Source organism: Grus americana, chromosome 3 (genome assembly GCF_028858705.1).
Source record: "Grus americana isolate bGruAme1 chromosome 3, bGruAme1.mat, whole genome shotgun sequence".
NCBI classification, from domain to species: domain Eukaryota; kingdom Metazoa; phylum Chordata; class Aves; order Gruiformes; family Gruidae; genus Grus; species Grus americana.
This window is the reverse complement of record NC_072854.1, coordinates 17,545,833-17,563,352: the sequence shown is the minus strand read 5'-3', so window position 1 is coordinate 17,563,352 and position 17,520 is coordinate 17,545,833. Positions and strand designations below refer to the sequence as shown.

Genomic DNA, 17,520 nt, shown 5'->3' with positions numbered 1-17,520 from the left:
AAGAGCTGCAAGAAGCCTTGTTGGAGGCCTCTCTTGCTTGATTCGAGACCTGCCTTCAAACTCAGGCCTTTGCCCTCATCTGAGCTACATCTATATACCTTACTGGTCATGACCTTGACTCACTGACTTGACTTCCTGGCTTGACCTAAAATGTGCTTTGTGGCTACAGAGCACTGGGCTGTTTGCTGTACCTGAACCTGCTCTGATCTTCCTGCTTGGCTACCGTGGGACTGCACCCCTTGCTCATGCGGCCAGTGCCCTGCCTGCCTTGCTGTGCTCCCCAGCTCCCAGCTTGCCTTCTCTCACAGAGCTCCTCCCAGACAGGCGGAAGGTTCACTTCTTTACAAGTCCTCATACCCCGAAGTGCCATTCTCCCTGCTCTTTCCAAACCTTTCTGAAGGTGAAAACAAAGAAATTCTAAAAGCTACTCTTTGCACACCTAAGTATTTTTTCCCCTCGTGTTTTACAGGAGCAAGTAACTATGTGGACAAAAGTAATTTAAAAACTTTTACACTCCATAAAAAGCAACAGACCTAATTAATTGTTATTAAATAGCAAATAGAGCAACAGAAGGCATGAGCATGAAGGCATGTCATGTTTTATCTGTCATGTGCCTTTAAAATTTTCTCTCAACATAGTTTAAGACAAAAATGTTGCTTAAAATAATGAAATAACTTCTCACTAAAAATGATACAAAATCATTTTTTCTACAGGTTTGATACTGAGAAATAGAAAACTAGAAAATCTGGGCCGCTTTGGAACGCTGTATGAAATTCTGATGCTTAACAATCTGCTAATTAGACATCTGATCTCTAATACCTAATAATCAAATACTAATAAAATAATGCTTTGCTCTGAAGTTATTTATCCTATTCATCTCATGTCTAGTCAGTATAGTGACAGTGCACCTTCATGCCTAAGGGTGCATTTTTTCTGGATTAAAAGCTCTCACACAAAACACTCCTTAAAATTTGCAGTGCTATCAACAAATCAAGAATAGTGCTGCAAATATTGTTTGAAACTGAAATTTGCAACAGGTTATTTGGACACTGAAAAAGAGCATTTTTTCATATACATACACTTGTATAAAGGCAGGAATAAAAAGTCATCACACACTCAATACTAAAATATAAGGGAACCAATGTTTTATCTTAATAAAGACCAAAAAAAACCCAGAAAGCTATAGTTTGATATATCTATCTAGACAAAAATTATAAACCCCTCAGTGCATATTGAGCAGTACATAGACTTTACTGAACAGATGCAATAGGTATTTAAAAACTCCTATTATTGTAGGTATTCAGGAAAGCTTGCTCTGCAAAACTGACTCTAACCATCCAATTCAAGTAACAGTAGATAAAGCACCTCTTCTGAGCGCTCCTGATTTTGATCATTTCAGAAAGAAAAAACATTTTGATCCTGAAGAGATTGATATTTATTAATCTCCCACACTCAGTATCATGCACTGTCCCTGAGCCATACTAAAAAGGTCCATTTTTAATACAACTTTCAAGAATACACCCTACACCAGCATTCTTTATAATAAAAACAGTGTTAATACACTTAGAAATGCCTGGATTCATTCACAGCTTTGCAGCACTATTTGAATTACAGAAGGCAAAAGATTTAAAAAAACCCAATAGATTTATTACACAGGAATAGTTGAGGAAAAGCAACAAAACAGAGCAGCACAGAAGAATCTAAGACTGCTCAAAGCTGCTCTGTAAACAAAAAAGTAATTATGTCTCACTAACTGACAAGTCCAACAAGGTCACTCACACAAGTGAAATACGAGAATACTGTATTAATCTGGTTTTGATACTTTCATTGCTGAATGGCAGCTACAAAACTACTTTATGGCTTTATGCAGGGATTCTTTTACTCAATACCTCTACCTGTAGGACTTCAGAAACACAGCAAATATTTGCAGGTCTTCCAGTATTAGAAATGGACGTGGTTCATCCCAGTCTCCAGCACAAGATTCTTTTCTGGGGCTATGTTATGGCATACAGTTAAACCTCAGGACCAGGCAAAAGGACTCCCCTCCTCCAAAAGTCCATGGCAAACACTTCACTCACACAAGCGTGAATTCCACTTCTCAGAGTAAGTCAAAGACTGATCTATCAATCTGTTGCAAATGCTATCCAGAAATGAAAGGCAAAAAGGTACAATTGCTATTCTATGTTAATAGGTTAATAACCAAAATTCAAGTCAACCAGGACCAAAGACATTTGGATTACCTGATCTGTTCCTTATCTTGTCCTTCTAAAGCAGCTTCTTATGACAGACTTGATCTAATGAGGCAAATTTATTGCGTGGGCATATAAGCAAGTTGTTGCAAGGAATACCAGAGCATCAGCTTCCAAAGAACTTGATAATCCATGCTACTGCTCAGTGGTGGGCTCTTACAGCAATAAGAGACACAAGTCTTTTCTGAATAAGTGTTTTTTCTTCTCCTTTTTTTTCCTCAGAGATAGATGACATTACATTTACTGTGGTGTAAGAGCCAGGATATAGGCTACTAGCAGTATGTAGCCAAGAGATGCATTTCCAGCTTATCATCTTAGCTCACAGTGTTTTGCCACATTCTCAGGTTTTGAATAAATATTCTACTTTGGACAAAAACGTTCAGCAGACACAAAAAGTCATCATCTCCAATTTTATTTCCCAACCTTATTAATTTCCCCAAAAGTACAGAAGTCTCATGAATTGACTTACACAGGTTAAAAGCTTTTCTCTCCCGAAATTGTTTATAGTCTTGCTAAAACTAAGGCTTCCATGTTCTACCCTAAACTACTATCAATCAGGGGTGCTTGGAGGGATTTGAAATATACACAGGAGCATTTTTGAGAGATGTCATAAAGGCACATTAACTATACTGTAAGCATTTTAAATTACCTGGGAAGTATTTTAGAAATATGATTTATTACTCTATATTACAAAGGTAACTAAAAAAAAGCTAAAAATATTCCTCTGCCTTGTTCTGATTAGCTTTTGCTCCAATCCTTTTTCTCTCCCTATTACCTTTTCATCTGAACTTCCTTCTCATCGTGCCCTCTGGTAGTCTCTTTACTTCTCTCTTATGCCTTGCCTCATGTAGGTCTATTTAGTAGACAGTTTGGGCAACAACCATCTAAAACTCAACTGCTGTGTTGCCTTTTAACATTGAGACCACATTATTAGCACAGTAAGAAACGTAGTAACTTTATGTGCCCTGTGTTTTAAGTAGGAGGCAATAAAAGGGAACTGAAAAACAAAAAGCAGGTTAAACATTTAGAAGCAACTCCTCACTGTGACGTCTACAAGAATATTAAATTGTCTACTTAAACAAAGTGATTTATTTAAACCTGGCCTGAGCAAAAGATGATTGCAGGGAACATTACAACCAGAGTGATGAATGTGGCACCTTCCATAGCTTTTTCATGTTTTAATTTCTATAATCGCTAAAAAGCTACACTTCTTAAATTAATACATCAATAGATTTTATACAACTCACAAATCCCTCAGAAGTTAATTTCACCCTTTTTATTAAAAGGTATTTAAACAGTGTCAAAACTGGAATTAACATAATAACCTTCCAGAAAAGTTACATTTCAAATGATCTTGCTCAATTCAAACATTGCTAGAGATTTGTTGAAAACACGTAACATACTTTTTTAAAAGAATAATTTAATAGATACTTGTCTAAAGCACTGTAATGAAAAAGTAGACAGATAATGCTTGTCTTCGGTTTGTATTTTACTTCTTTTCTTCTTACTTATGTATATTAACAAAAAAACCTCAAATGATTTAGACAAAAGCTTTTAGCTCAACACATAATTGCAACAAAATTGCAATAATTGTACCAATTAAAATAATCCTGAATGAACAGTTTGTCATCTTAATGTTCCAATGGTTTATAGAAGGATCTACTTAATTAGCTGAAATTGCTTTCCAATGTTAGTATCAAATGTCATTTGTTAAAAGTTGAACGATTTCGAAAATAATTTAACAAAGCAATTTTACAAAACACCAAGAACCAACATTTTCTTCTCAGCTGAATAAAGCAAGCAGATGTGTCATCAAATTGCTATAAAAATAAATGAGCCTTTATATGGGGAAAAATAAATTTTACTACTACTGCTACAGAATTATATTTTCTGATTTTTTTTATAAAATCAATTTCTTTAATAAAATAATTTCATATCATTTATATCTTGGTGGTATTTTTAGTATGCTGTAAATATACTTTCTTAAACTGGAGGAGTAAACAATGAAGTAGAAATATTCAACTGTATGTGAAATAGAAAAATGTTTTAACCTGCCGAAGTGATTTCCTAATTTGATTCACATGGGCATATCACACAAAAGATCTGAACTTATCAGTAAAACAGCACCCATGAAACCATGCTACAGAACTCCAAACCTACAGTAATCCACTGCTGGCCTACTTATAACTAAATCAGTTTTTACCAGTTTAATCTGAAGAAAAAAGGGGAAAAAAGAGAAACAGAGGTTGTCTAGTAACCTGAAATTAAGTATATCCAAAAAGGGATAACTTCAGTAAAGACGGGGGTGGGGGGGAGCAAGCAAAATCAGTGTTGCAACTGGAAAGGTAACATCTAGAACTGAAAAAATGAAGAAACATGAACACTTTCTATTATTGCTAAATCAGAGCAGATGATTTCCACAAATTATTCCTTAGAACGGTGTAAGAGTTGCAAAAGCATTAAAAAAAAGTAATAAATGAGCTACGGCTGGCTTAGATCCTTTAGTCCCACATACAAAAAAGAATCTTGAATAAAAGAAAGCTATTACGTTATTATTCTAAATTTGGTGTGTCCTGCCTTGGCACATCGCTTTGCCATCCAATTTGACATCCATCATAGGTAGGCATGCATACGTATGTGCACAAATACTTTATTGCAGAGGTTAAATTAAGCCCAAGTGATGGATGAATTATATGTTGCCAAGTTTTAAATAATGGTTACTTATAACTCTGAGGAAAGCACAACCATTTTCTCATCCTGGAAGTTTTATGGTTTTTTTTCCAAATCAAAGATTTAAGACTCTTGATTTCCACAGTTTCCTTCAGCTTCCCAAAAAGCATGTTTTCAAGGAGATTAAGTAAGGGTGGAGATACTAATCTGAACAGATGGCTCATGAGAGTTTCTTCTATCCTGAGCCAAGCTCTCATGTTCTAATATTTTGCATGCATTTATAAGAATAGTCACATAACAGAAATTCAGGGACCAGCAACTATTTGCCGATATGCTCACAAAGAATTGATAAGTCCTGTCTTAATACCCCAGGTTGAGCAAAGCCTGGGAAAGAATGACAGGTAGGACTGTCCCTCATGACATGAAGCATGACAAGCACAGTAACATCAAAATCAGCCAGTAGGAAGTGCTTGAATAGAAGGTTGTGTGAATACTTAAATTCTGTATTAAGCAAAATGTAAAAATTTCGTTCTGGGGACAAGGACTCTCCTCTACCCCTGAGATTCTTTAAGCACCAAGACAGTGAGTAATAGTCTCTGTTAGGACTATCCTAGATACACTGGTCTGACATTTCTCGCAGTTTCACCAGGTAATGGCTAGAATTACATTCAGAGAGATACAGAATCTAGATCCTAACCACATGAGAGGGAGGAAAATACTTACCATGGATCTAGTTAATTCCTGGGTGAACGTTATAACCTGATGGTATCCAGATATGATCATAAGGAAATTCTCATGGACTATTATCAACTTTATATTGACTTTTTTTATTTTCCTAGGGGCCCTCCACAGCAGGTCACTAAATTGTTCTGGTAGCCTGCAGCATGTTCCCTGCCATTTTCTTTTCAAAGCCCACCTGGAACTTTACTACAGTGTCAACACCTCATCTTGTTCACCAGGACCAGAAGTTTTCTGCAACTGGTCATACAGTCTGCATCTGTACGTGTTGCAGGAACTTCAGGTGCAAAAATTTAGGTATCTACAGTTTTTCAAGTGTTTAGAAGTTTAGTCAGTCATTTTCTGAATTGCATTTTTGAACTCAAGGGGCACATACATCCCTGAAGTTTCACTTTCAACTGTAAAAATGTTAGCACATGGAACAGACTTTAATGGTTGCCCAGAGAAGTTGTGGATGCCCCCTCCCTGGAAGTGTTCAAGGCCAGATTGGATGGGGCTTTGGGCAACCTGGTCTAGTGGAGGGTGTCCCTGCCCATAGCAGGGGGGTTGGGACTGGATGATCTTTAAGGTCCCTTCCAACCCAAACCATTCTGTGATTAATCAGTGAAGACAGTCCAGCTAGTAACAGCTTTAAAATGTGACAGACTGGTAAATCTGCCATATCTAGAAGAGAACTGGTTAGCTTGTAGATGTAGAAACTCTCCCTAACACCTTCAGATTTCGGAAGGACAAAGGCCTACAGGCAAGATGGTTACAAAATTACCTTACTGGCTTCTAGGAACACCTTCCAACATACAAACCATTGCAGACTTTGGTTTCCGCCACGATAAGAAGGATATAAACAGATAAAATGAGTTCAGCAGATTACCTCATTTAGTGAGTAAACTTAATGAGGAGCGGGACTGAGAAGACATTCCCTCCCATACAATCAGTTTTAATAGCACCATTTTTAATCAACAAGGTGGCAATATCAAATCACTGCCATCTACAGCCTTAAGCAGTAGAAAATATCAAGAAACAACGTAAGATCACTAAAACTCAGAGCCTCAAACTGAAATGAAAAACTAAGGCCTTAGGGGGAAAGAAATAAATTAATCATGTCTTAGACTGAGAAAGACTTGAGAATCAAAAAAAGAGAAGAGGAAGTATTCAAGCAAAACTGGGATTCCTCACTGCATGGGAAACTGGACAGTGATGATATTCACAGCAAAATCTGATGTGAGACTAGGGCTCTCCTCATCCTCTTTAATATCCTTTCTACTTTGGTACAGCCTTTTTTGAAATGTGATGACTAGAATCTCACAGTGTTTAGAATTTAGATACATCACAGATTTGTATAATACAGTATCTTCTTTCTTTCCATTGCTTTCCTAATAACTCCTAAAGACACTGTTTCATTTTCGGAGAAATCAGCAATGATTTGTGAATTTCTCTCCTCAATACAGATTTACAGCCCATTACTACATCAGCAGGATTACAGATGAGATTATTTTCCCCAGTATGTTATGATACCTATATCCACAATGACTTTGATCTGCAATTTACTCATAGCTATTTCCACAACCCTCTGTGAAACAGCTGTCCTGGTTATATTCCCACATTGCATCTGCTCCCTCTGCCAGACCAATTACAGGCATGTCAAAGAGTGCAAGTATTACCTTTGGAAACCTTACCTGCAAGTTTCTCATGAGACTTACTCCTATCTAGTGGTGGACTTAGCAGTGTTAGGTTAACAGTTGGACTTGATGATCTTAAAGGTCTTTTCCAACCAAAATGATTTTGTGATGCTATGATCTTTTGCTTCCTCCTTTTGTTTTCCTGAGGTAATCTTGCCTGTTATTACCTTAAATTTCAATACATTTAAATGTTCTTAGATCAAGATCTTGCTTAAAATTTCTTAAATTTCAAAATATTACCTTGCCTTCTTCACATGTTCATTGACTCTGTTGAGAATTCAGTTTCTTGAAACATATCTTCTCTCTACAAAAACCACAATGATTTTTCCCAATAGATCATTTATTTAGATCTGGCACTGACATGTATTCTGGTGTCATGGATGTTTCATTTAGTCTTCACAAGAGAGCACATTCCCACAGCTGGCTAATTTACAAGTCTGAGAAGTATCAGTTGCAAACATTCAACAGAAACTTGCTTTAATCTGACAATTTAATTCTCTTACAAATTCATCTACAGAAAGCCCATGTATTTTATTCCACTTCAGGGCTTTAAAAATTTAATTTTTGCAACTTCTGCAAACCATCTTGGCATTACGCAAAACTGACATTAGGAAGACTCTTTACAGCAACATGAAGGAGAATGCATAACATAAATGTAAAGGAATATTAACTGTGTGTCACAATTATAAATAAAATAGCAAAAATAATTAACCTAAACCAGGATGGAGAGGTGGTAAATAACAATAGTGGGCTTGACCACAAAACAACCTAAACACAAAAGGGGAAGGAGAACAGAACAGACAAGAAGTCAGAATTAGGAGCTTAACCTGGCAAGGAGACTACATGAAAATCCTGGTGATGAAAGATGATTTGAAATGGCAACACATAAATCCAAAGGAGTAAATACTAGTACTAATAAGTATACTGACTGGAAAGCTAAACCATGCAAAGATCCAGAGCAGCAAAGAGAGAGGCTGGAAGTGAGAGGATAGAAGTGAGATGATACAGCAAGTCAATTTAAGGAAGTAAGAAGAGTAAAGACATTTTTCTCCAGAATCTGGACTGAAATTCAACACCACAGACTCAGCATTTTTTATTTTCAAAATCTGACACAAAGTATGGGCTAGTTCCCCTCTATCAAAGAATTACAAGATAGCATCTCTGCCTATCACTAAGAGAGAAGTCTAAGTGACTCCAATCCACAAAGATTGTTCAGAAGTGTGTCTGTGCCAGAAATTGAAACCTAATTTGGGGATTTTTAAGACCCTAGGAAAATGTTGCCAGTTCAATAGGTTTTCCCATCTCTGCATAATAGGATGCAGTAAAGATACACTACTCCTGACAGAAGTGGTTTCATACTCATCAATACAGTTTTCCATATTCATCATAGTATCTACAGAAAAGCACCCATAAATTTACTTTCCCCAACAATCCTTCACAATAAGAATATATTAGTTAGCTTTTTTTTTAATATCAAATTGAAGCACACAGATATAGGTATATTTATTTAGTAACCAAATTGAGATAGAGACGTTACAAGATAGGAGTCTTACAGAGGCAAAATAGCATCTGATCATACAAATCATATCATAATGCATACATAGAGGGGAATTAAGTGCAGACTATTTTTATTCTTTCATTTGCTAATTCTTGACTACTTGATTCTTTTCATTTCACTATACTTTTTGTATGTTGTAAAAGAATTGCTTATTCTTTGAAATACTGAAAAACAAAGCATCTAGTGAAAAAGATCACCAACATTAAATACGAACACAGACCACGCCAAGACAAACAAGCGAGCAGAAGCTGTCAGAGCCACGCTGGCCAGACAGCCGTTCTCCTAGTGCCACCTGCCGGCACAGTATCACCATACACACAGGTACCACCACCAGCTCCTGCACTCGATCCCACTTCTACAGCAGCGGCTCTATTGATGGTAAAGAGCCGGTTATAATCTGCCTCCAAAGATACAGCAGTAAAACAACATGGGTTTTATTACCACTTGTCATACCCTCCGTGCACACACAAAATATCGACTGTAACTCCTTCAGCTGAAGGTACCTGTAACAGATCGATCTGTTGCGTTAACCCTCTGCCCTGCACAGTCAGCAGCTAAGAGGAAAGGAACAGAGAGTTCTCACTGCAAGGGAATCCTGGTGATTCTTAAGCTTTGTAACACACGGTATTTTAAAAGTTGGAAAAGTAACTATAATATCAGACCATTCTCCTTATGTGGAGAATGTTATCGAGTGTGGAACTCCTACACAACACAGAACCTACAAGATTCCTTTCATTCAAGGGAGATGTCCAAGCAGACCCCCTCTCCTCACACACTCAGAGTTCAGAAATGCAGCAAAACCAAAGAAGAACTGGCACCGCCACAATAAAAAGTAGTCTGACAAAAACTATTCAATACTAGGAAAATTGTATTTTTGCTCCTGCTCTAAAGTACCAAAATATTTAAAAAAAAAAAAATAAAATCCTTGCAGAATAAAAGGCAGGGAAGTAGTAACACAAACTCAGTACAGGAACAGAAGCTATAGAAGTATCAAAATCTGGTTCTATTAATGAGACACCAAATGGGAAAGCTGCTTTATAAACTGGAAAAATGAAGTTGGAAAAAAGGAACTAAAGTAAGTACTTTGAGCTGATACAGAAACAGATATTCAAGCCAAGTGACTTCAAACAGTTGTAGATAAAAAGAATAACAATGACACAGAAAGGATTATTTTGGATAAAACAATTTTTAGAGCATTGGATAATCCCAGAGAAGAGTTCACAGATCTTTTCATATTCAGCATAAGGTAAAGATGATCACCCAACTTACCAGACAGATGAGATCTCAGACTTTGTCACTACTACATCAGTAGTTATACACTAAGTTCAGCAGAAATGGCTGAGACAACTCTCTTCCTGAGCATAAAGCAATATTACTATTATGAAACTTTTTTTAAATAGTTAAGTAGTCAAAGAAACTCAGTCTTGTAGCTTCATAATTTTCATATCAAATAATCCTGTTGGTATTTTTTGCTAAAGAGAGAATTCTGAATGTTGGTCCTCCTTTCCTTTTCCTTGTTTTCCTGTTATTACAGGTAGAATACAAACAGCTTTACTGAAAAGAAGATTATCACCTTCCCTTTTCCAATATATGGTACAGGGTTGTTCGATGTTTCTTCATATTACCGATCCTAGTTTTATATACTATAAATTTATTTATAAGTTTATAACTGTCAATTATGAATTGACACTCTACTCAAGTGGCTATATTACTTCCAAACACAACCTGCATAGCAAGAGGCAAAACAGCATAGCAGGAGTCATGAATCTCTTCCCCACCTGAACTAATAAACCCTGACACACTCCAGCTGGCACTGAATATCAGCAGTTCAAGTGTCTGTACTAACAACAAATAATCCAGAAGTCAAATAAATCATTCACATTCAATTGTGACTGTCCTTTCCTTCTCCTCACGTTGGTTTACTGCAGATTTAACATCAGTTTATACTGGAATTACCAGTGCTCATTTATGAGAACAATTCAGGTCTCTGAATTAGTTCATCAGAAAATATAAACGTCTCGAAGACAGCTTTGGACTTTGATCACTCCAAAGCAATTTAGTACTGTTGATGCTAATAATCAAAAGACTGTAATGAGTTTGTTGGATAAATACTGAAAAGTTATGAAACATGCATTGCGGCAAATCTAAATAAAGATAAGTCAGAAATATCTACAACAAGAGTACTGAAAAGCATGACAGGAGAAGGAATCCTTGTTGACTCTGAATTATTGTACTTACCTGATCACATAAACATTTGTGACACTAGCTGTGTGAACCCACAATGGAGAGGTGGGTTCCCATTACTTATCTATGATCTTGCAGGTATGTTACACTCACAGAGGAAACGCAAAATCCAGAAACTGGATCCATTTTCTAGAGGAAAGTGTTTTCTAATCACATACTTATTTATCTCTGAAGTTTGATATTTCAGCAACAACCCCCTAACCTGAAGCCACTCCAGTCTACTACTTGCCATCTTTGTCCATCTTGAATCCTCAGCCTTGTCATGTCCAGTCCACCCTTGTCCCTCTACCTTCTGGGTTCTCTGTGTTCAGATCTCAACACTTCAACTTTCCCTTCCTAATACAACCCATTCCAGTCATCTTTCCCAACCAATCCTAATTCCATTCTCAACACGTCAACCATTTCCAGCCCATCCCAGACCTTCATCCAGTTCATCACCTCCCATTCCTTGACTCTTAGTGCAGGGCACCTCCACAGAATTTTCTGTCCAAGTTCACTCTCTCCATTCTTTCCCTGGACCCTGTAAAGTCTCTAGATTTTCTGGCAACTTGTTCAATCAATCAGTCTTCCCTCTTTACCTCAGCTGTTCTTTTTGTTTGATTCCAGTTATTTCTTATGCAAGTCAAATCCTTCTTTCCTCCCACTGACTTTCATTCTCAGATTCTGCTCTTTTCCTGTAGGCCCAATTCCCAGCCAAATTCTTTCTTTTCCACTCCGTCATCAGGTCACTTGTTCCAATCCACATGTCCTTTCTTACAAGCAGCCAGGTTCTGGAGAGGCATGTTCACTGGCAACACACAGATTATTTGCTCTCAGTTGCAATACCTAGGCAGCTCTGTTGGGGAGCAACTTGTATCAGCAATGGAGAAAGTCATGCTTCACTTTCACGTTCCTTAACTGCAGTGCAAGACACTGCCATAGCATCAAGCACTCTTGCTAAGCACCAAACCTCCAGACATCTTTACCAACAAAGGCAGTTTTTGCAGAGCTCAGTTCAGATTTCTAACTAGGGAAAAATAAACAACTTCTAGCTTGGCCAAGGTAGAGATAAAAATATCAAGAGACAGAAGCACTGCTACCTATCTGTGAAGAATTCCAGTATAATTCTCTTTGGTTTTAATACAGAGCACACATCTGTACGTGGTGCATTAAATAGCAATGAAAGTAATTTAAAAGTTTCTAAAAGTTAACAGAAGATAGCAAGATTGAGAGAATTTTAGATTACAACCTGGCAGCTGTTTGAAAGCCATTCTAATAATCATTAATAATGATCACTATTTTAATCATTGAAAGTGCATACCATTACCAGAATAACACCTACCTCTCATAGATGGTTTTTAAAGTCAGCTGATCTGGAACACCTTCAGTCTCTTCAAGATGTAGTATGAGCCACGATGTTCTATACGGCCACTGCTCTGTGAGATTGATCCAACTAGCCAGTCTATCCCAATTGAAGGTGATCTGATTAGCCCTCAATAAACGACCTAATATAACAGGGAAGAAGGGAAGAAACACGGGATTTTTTTTTTCCCTTTTGAAAGATGTCTTTTTTTCTTTCCTCCCCCCTCAAAGTAAAACCTATCTAAGTCCTTTAACCTGATCTGTGAACTTTCTGGTATTATATTTTTAGCTCAGTAAGTTCAAAATCATCTCAAGTCACATCTAAAAATATCATCTGACAACCTAATAAAAATTCTTGCAAATACTGGTCAGAACATGAGACTCTCCAAACCTGTCAACTTCAGCTCCAGGTTAAACACTAATTACTATCATCCTGTTGCAGGTGAATCTTAAGTTACTTTAACAAAACTCAATAGAGGATTTCACACAGCATTAATTTCTCAATCTAAACACAAAAATCATGCTAAGACTGTGAAAGATCTTCTGTGTACTGGCATATGAAATATGGTCTAAACAAGTAAAGCATACAACTGCCATCTTCAACAGCCATTAAAGTAAAATACAAAGCTATAAAAAAAATTGTTTTAAGCTAGTAAGACAAGGTATGAATTACAAATAAAGTTAATATTAAAAAACAGAGCAGAAGTTAATGCTATAGTTTATGCATTTCAAGTTTAGCAAGTTTTCTAGAATTGCGTTATTAATATTGGTGACGATGTGTAACTTGCAGCCTGAAGGCCCTGCTCATCAAGCTGTTCATGAAATCATCATATATAACTACGGATTACAGTACACTAAAAGTGTTCTTGCAGGGTTTTTGTTTGTTTGTTTTTACAACTAACAGTTTGTGATTTCGCTATACTTTCACATCTGCATTATAATTTGCCAAAACCAGACATTTCATGTTACAAAAATGTAATGACAATGCTAAGAGGCTGCACATTTATTTAAAAGATTAGCTCAGAATTTTCGGTCTGTTGTCATGTATGAAGGATCACTAAAAAAGGGAAAAAGCAAGGGAAAATGGGGAAAAAGACATATTAACACTTGTCTATTAATTATACTAGCATTAAGGTAACAGTAGAAAATAAGCCATGAGTTATTTTTCTTAATTTAGAACAGCATTTACATTTAATTCTTCATAATTTGACTGAAGGTAAATTAGGACAATTCAAACTATGCAAGCACTGGGCATGGAACTGCGGAGACAGCCAACCCCTCTGTGTTACCCAGGTTGGTTTGACAGAGCTGAACTTCAGCTCAGAGACCTACAACTGTGGCCTTTTATCACACACTTCCTACTGAGATGATCATCTTGGCACTGTACCAGACCTGAACCAGCTCCACCTACTTGTGACATGCTGGAAATAACACTGCATGTAGGAGTACTTAAGTCGGGCAGTGGATGCAGCATTGATACCGCTGTATCAGGTTTCTGCAACCAAATGGATCAGCAGGAATCAGTTTGGTTTTGGCCTGTATTATTACACTGTGCACCTACTGGTAAAGCAAACACCCTCAGTGAGACGTGAGATGGTTGCAGCAGGTTTCTTAGCTCCAGCTATGTGCTGTGCAATAGAGACAGGCTGATTTCTGAACTGCACCTGGTGTAGGCAATGTGGCTACAATCACCCAACACAGGACCTAATGCCAAATCTGTTGAAACCATACTTTATATGGCTGCAGGCAACTGTGGTATTTCTGTATCTGTGAAAGTTTTCTTCCCAAAATTCTCTCTCTCAAATGATCCAGATCTCATTAGAAAATTAAGAAGAATTTTTACTTAAGCATTAAATGTTATCGTAGAAAGACATAGGTTATATTTCTAGAAATGACAAAGGTCATTTAACATAATCTTTTATTGCTAGTATTACTGATAGAATCATAGTGTAGTCTTCCTAGCAATCAAATTTTATTAGGCTTACCGAAATTAGAACTCTCAGAGATTCTGTTTTCATTAACATAACCCAGAGCTTGTGATAATTTGATTATTATTGAAATAACTACAAAACAAGAGCAGAACTCTTTTCCTTCAAAATTCAGTAATATTCACTTTGTTCTCCATTTGTACAGTGTAGTACTACTTGTCATTTAGTGAGATTCTTTATCATAAAACCAGAAACTCAGATTAAAGTGAGTGGCATAAAACCAAGTAATTCATTTTATTCAGAGGAAGAGTTCTATAGCACAGGAGTTGTAGAGAATAGGATTAATGTCATCTTCCAAAACCCTCCTTAAAGTGTAATGTAGGAACTTGTGACTAGGATCAATTTGTTGGGGAAGAGCTCAAAGGTGCACCGCTGCTTCTTAAAGACACCACTGATACCTAATGGGTCAACGGGAAAGCTGTAATTGCATGCAAGACTAGATATAAAGAAAAGAAACAAAACTAAAGCAGAAATATCCATTTAGAAAATGCAATGTTTTTTCAACTAGCTATTTCAAATTTTAAAAGCACTATCTGTCCTTTCCTAAACTCAGTCGCAGGTAGAAGAACAAGTGTTTACTGTCTGTTCAATCATTACGCTAGTCATTATTTTATGAGCCAATAACCTTGCTTACCAGTGGCAAGTTCTCCTGAATTAACCTTCCTGTTTGTATCCCATCTTATCTAATGAACCTAACTTAATATACTAAATACGCATGCTAGATAGTACTAAAATATTTTTAAGTATTAAATACATTTGACATATCTGTGAATGCCTTACATTTTCCAGTTAGTCTTATAAACTGTTAATATTATTTGTTTTGCAGAATCATGGAATGGTTGGGGTTGGAAGGGACCTCCGGAGGTTATCTGGTCCAACTCCCTCGCTCAAGCAGGACCACCCAGACCCAGCTGCCGAGGACTGTGTTCAGATGGCTTCTGAGTATCTCCAAGGATGGAGACTCCACAGCCTCCCTGGGCAACCTGTGTCAGAGCTTGTTCAGTGTCATAGTAAAAAAAGTGTTTCACCAGCTCCTGGTGATTAATGGCAGTTTTCTACAGGGATCTACATCCTAATCACAGACATTCAGAATACAAAGCCTGGAACAGAGAAAACATAAAATTTCATTCTTTTGAAGAAGCTGGTACTGGCTTTCACATCAATGCAAAAATGAGTTAAGGACACTGAAATTAAGGTCAAGCTTTTGCCAGGATATTTTTTTCTAGTTAAAAGCCAAGCCAATTCTGAGTAAAGGTCCGAGTTGCCTAGAAGCCTCATACTATACAATAGCAAATGCTTATGTAAAAGCTTTAGAGCCTGGGGAAAAATAATATTCTCTTTTGTTATTCCAGCCCCTGGTGATTTGTGGTTCACTGCCTGCTTTCTACTAGCACTTGATGAATTTTACTTTTCAGGTATGTAATTGTTTCTGAATCCATGTAAGTTTCCCACATCCATATGATACTGTTGCAGTTATGTGCTTAACTATGTATAGTGTGAAATGTAACTCCTTTTGTTTGCTCTGAGTTAGCTGTAAGGCTATTCAGTACCTTTTAGCGTCTGTAATAGAAAAGACAGTAAATAATCATTCCCCATTCACTTACTAGATGAAATATGATTTTATTAGACTTCCAGAAGTCTTTTTCCAGTTGTTTCCACTTTGCTGAAGGAAAACAGGTCATAAAATGCTTTCATCTGCCCCAGACAATCTTTTAGGGGAAAAGGACTCTAAATATTCATAGCAAAAATGTAAAGGATATACACCTGGGTTTGCCTTGCAGTTTACCTTTTAAGATACCAGCACTATGAGCTCTGTTCACATTAGAGTATTACAAAATTGAAAAATGTGTTTTATTATCCCACTTCAAAATTAAAAAATAAAAAACTTCCTAAAAATGTAGACTAGAATCATTTGCCTCCCAACTGAAGTCAACGAAACAACAATTATTATTTACTTTTTTAATTCTACACAGAACAGTCTATAAGCTTTGCTTGTACTCTAGAAGAGTTTGCTTCAGAAGGATTTTCAAAATAAGCACATGGACTGGCTTGTTAAATTCAGTTTACACACTAAGAAGTCTGAGTGTAACTACAAGCATCCAAAACACGATACCATTTACTGTACACAAACGTGCCACACTTACCTGTCACCGAAACAATATTTAGCAATCTTCTCATGGTCTGAGGACTGATATCACTGAACCAATCCTCTGTAACCAACAGCTTGGTCAAATCAAAAGACATTTGGCGGGTAATGGTACGTTGCATCTGGCGTCTTCGGTAAGTATCCTGACAATGATACAAAAAACCAAGGAATACTGATTAGTATCAAAAATGTTTATGTATTTGAAATATTTCAGGTTTACTTGATTATAAAGTTAGAACCTTTGTGAATATGTGCCTGTGAGGTTGACATGAAATACTAGAAAAATATTTACCAGAATTTAATTCTTATTTAGCTGTGTAACAGTTGAACATGATTTCCATATAACCCAAGAACTGGTAAGAGTTACACATTTTACTTCCATGCCAATTCTGAGAGGGCAAAATAGAGTGACACACAGTGAGATATTTTGTAAAAAGGTTACTAATTTCAGCACTGCCATCACCGGTTTTTACTGTCTCTACAAAAAGTTAATGCCATCCATTTACTAATTACATTTTAAAATTAAAGTAAACATCATGTTCCTCTGCTACAAAACTCTCTACCTATGGCAGCTAAAAAATCTCAGAATCTCAGGTTCTGTGTTGCTTTTCACTACTTCCTAGATACCTTTTATTCAATCACTTTCTGATTTTACATAAAGATGGGAAAATAGAACAGAAAGCAGGAAAGAAAGTCTAGTACTATAATATTCTAAATTCCTTGATTTGCTCAATTACTGCCCCTTGTTGCAAAATCCTGTGATCAAGTGATATCGAGCTTATAAACAAAAATCCAAAATATACATACATACATAAATCATAGCTACTACCAGTATGCTGTATCACCCTAGCTCTCACGGAAAGCTGAATTTAAGTATTTGTGGAAAAGAACACTTTGGTGAGCAAGCAAG

The 17,520-nt window shown here is 36.7% G+C and overlaps 1 protein-coding gene across 4 annotated transcripts in view; it reads right to left on the bottom strand.

Annotated features, from left to right (window-relative positions):
• Nucleotides 1-17,520, bottom strand: part of KIDINS220 (kinase D interacting substrate 220) — an 85,690-nt gene that overhangs the window by 32,363 nt on the left and 35,807 nt on the right. For all 4 annotated transcript variants that reach the window (XM_054819263.1, XM_054819264.1, XM_054819265.1 and 1 more), the window contains exons 21-22: nt 16,609-16,753; nt 12,457-12,619 (exon numbers count right to left, since the gene is read on the bottom strand). In XM_054819263.1, the coding sequence (XP_054675238.1) occupies nt 12,457-12,619; nt 16,609-16,753 (308 nt within the window). The remainder of the gene's footprint in view (nt 1-12,456; nt 12,620-16,608; nt 16,754-17,520) is intronic.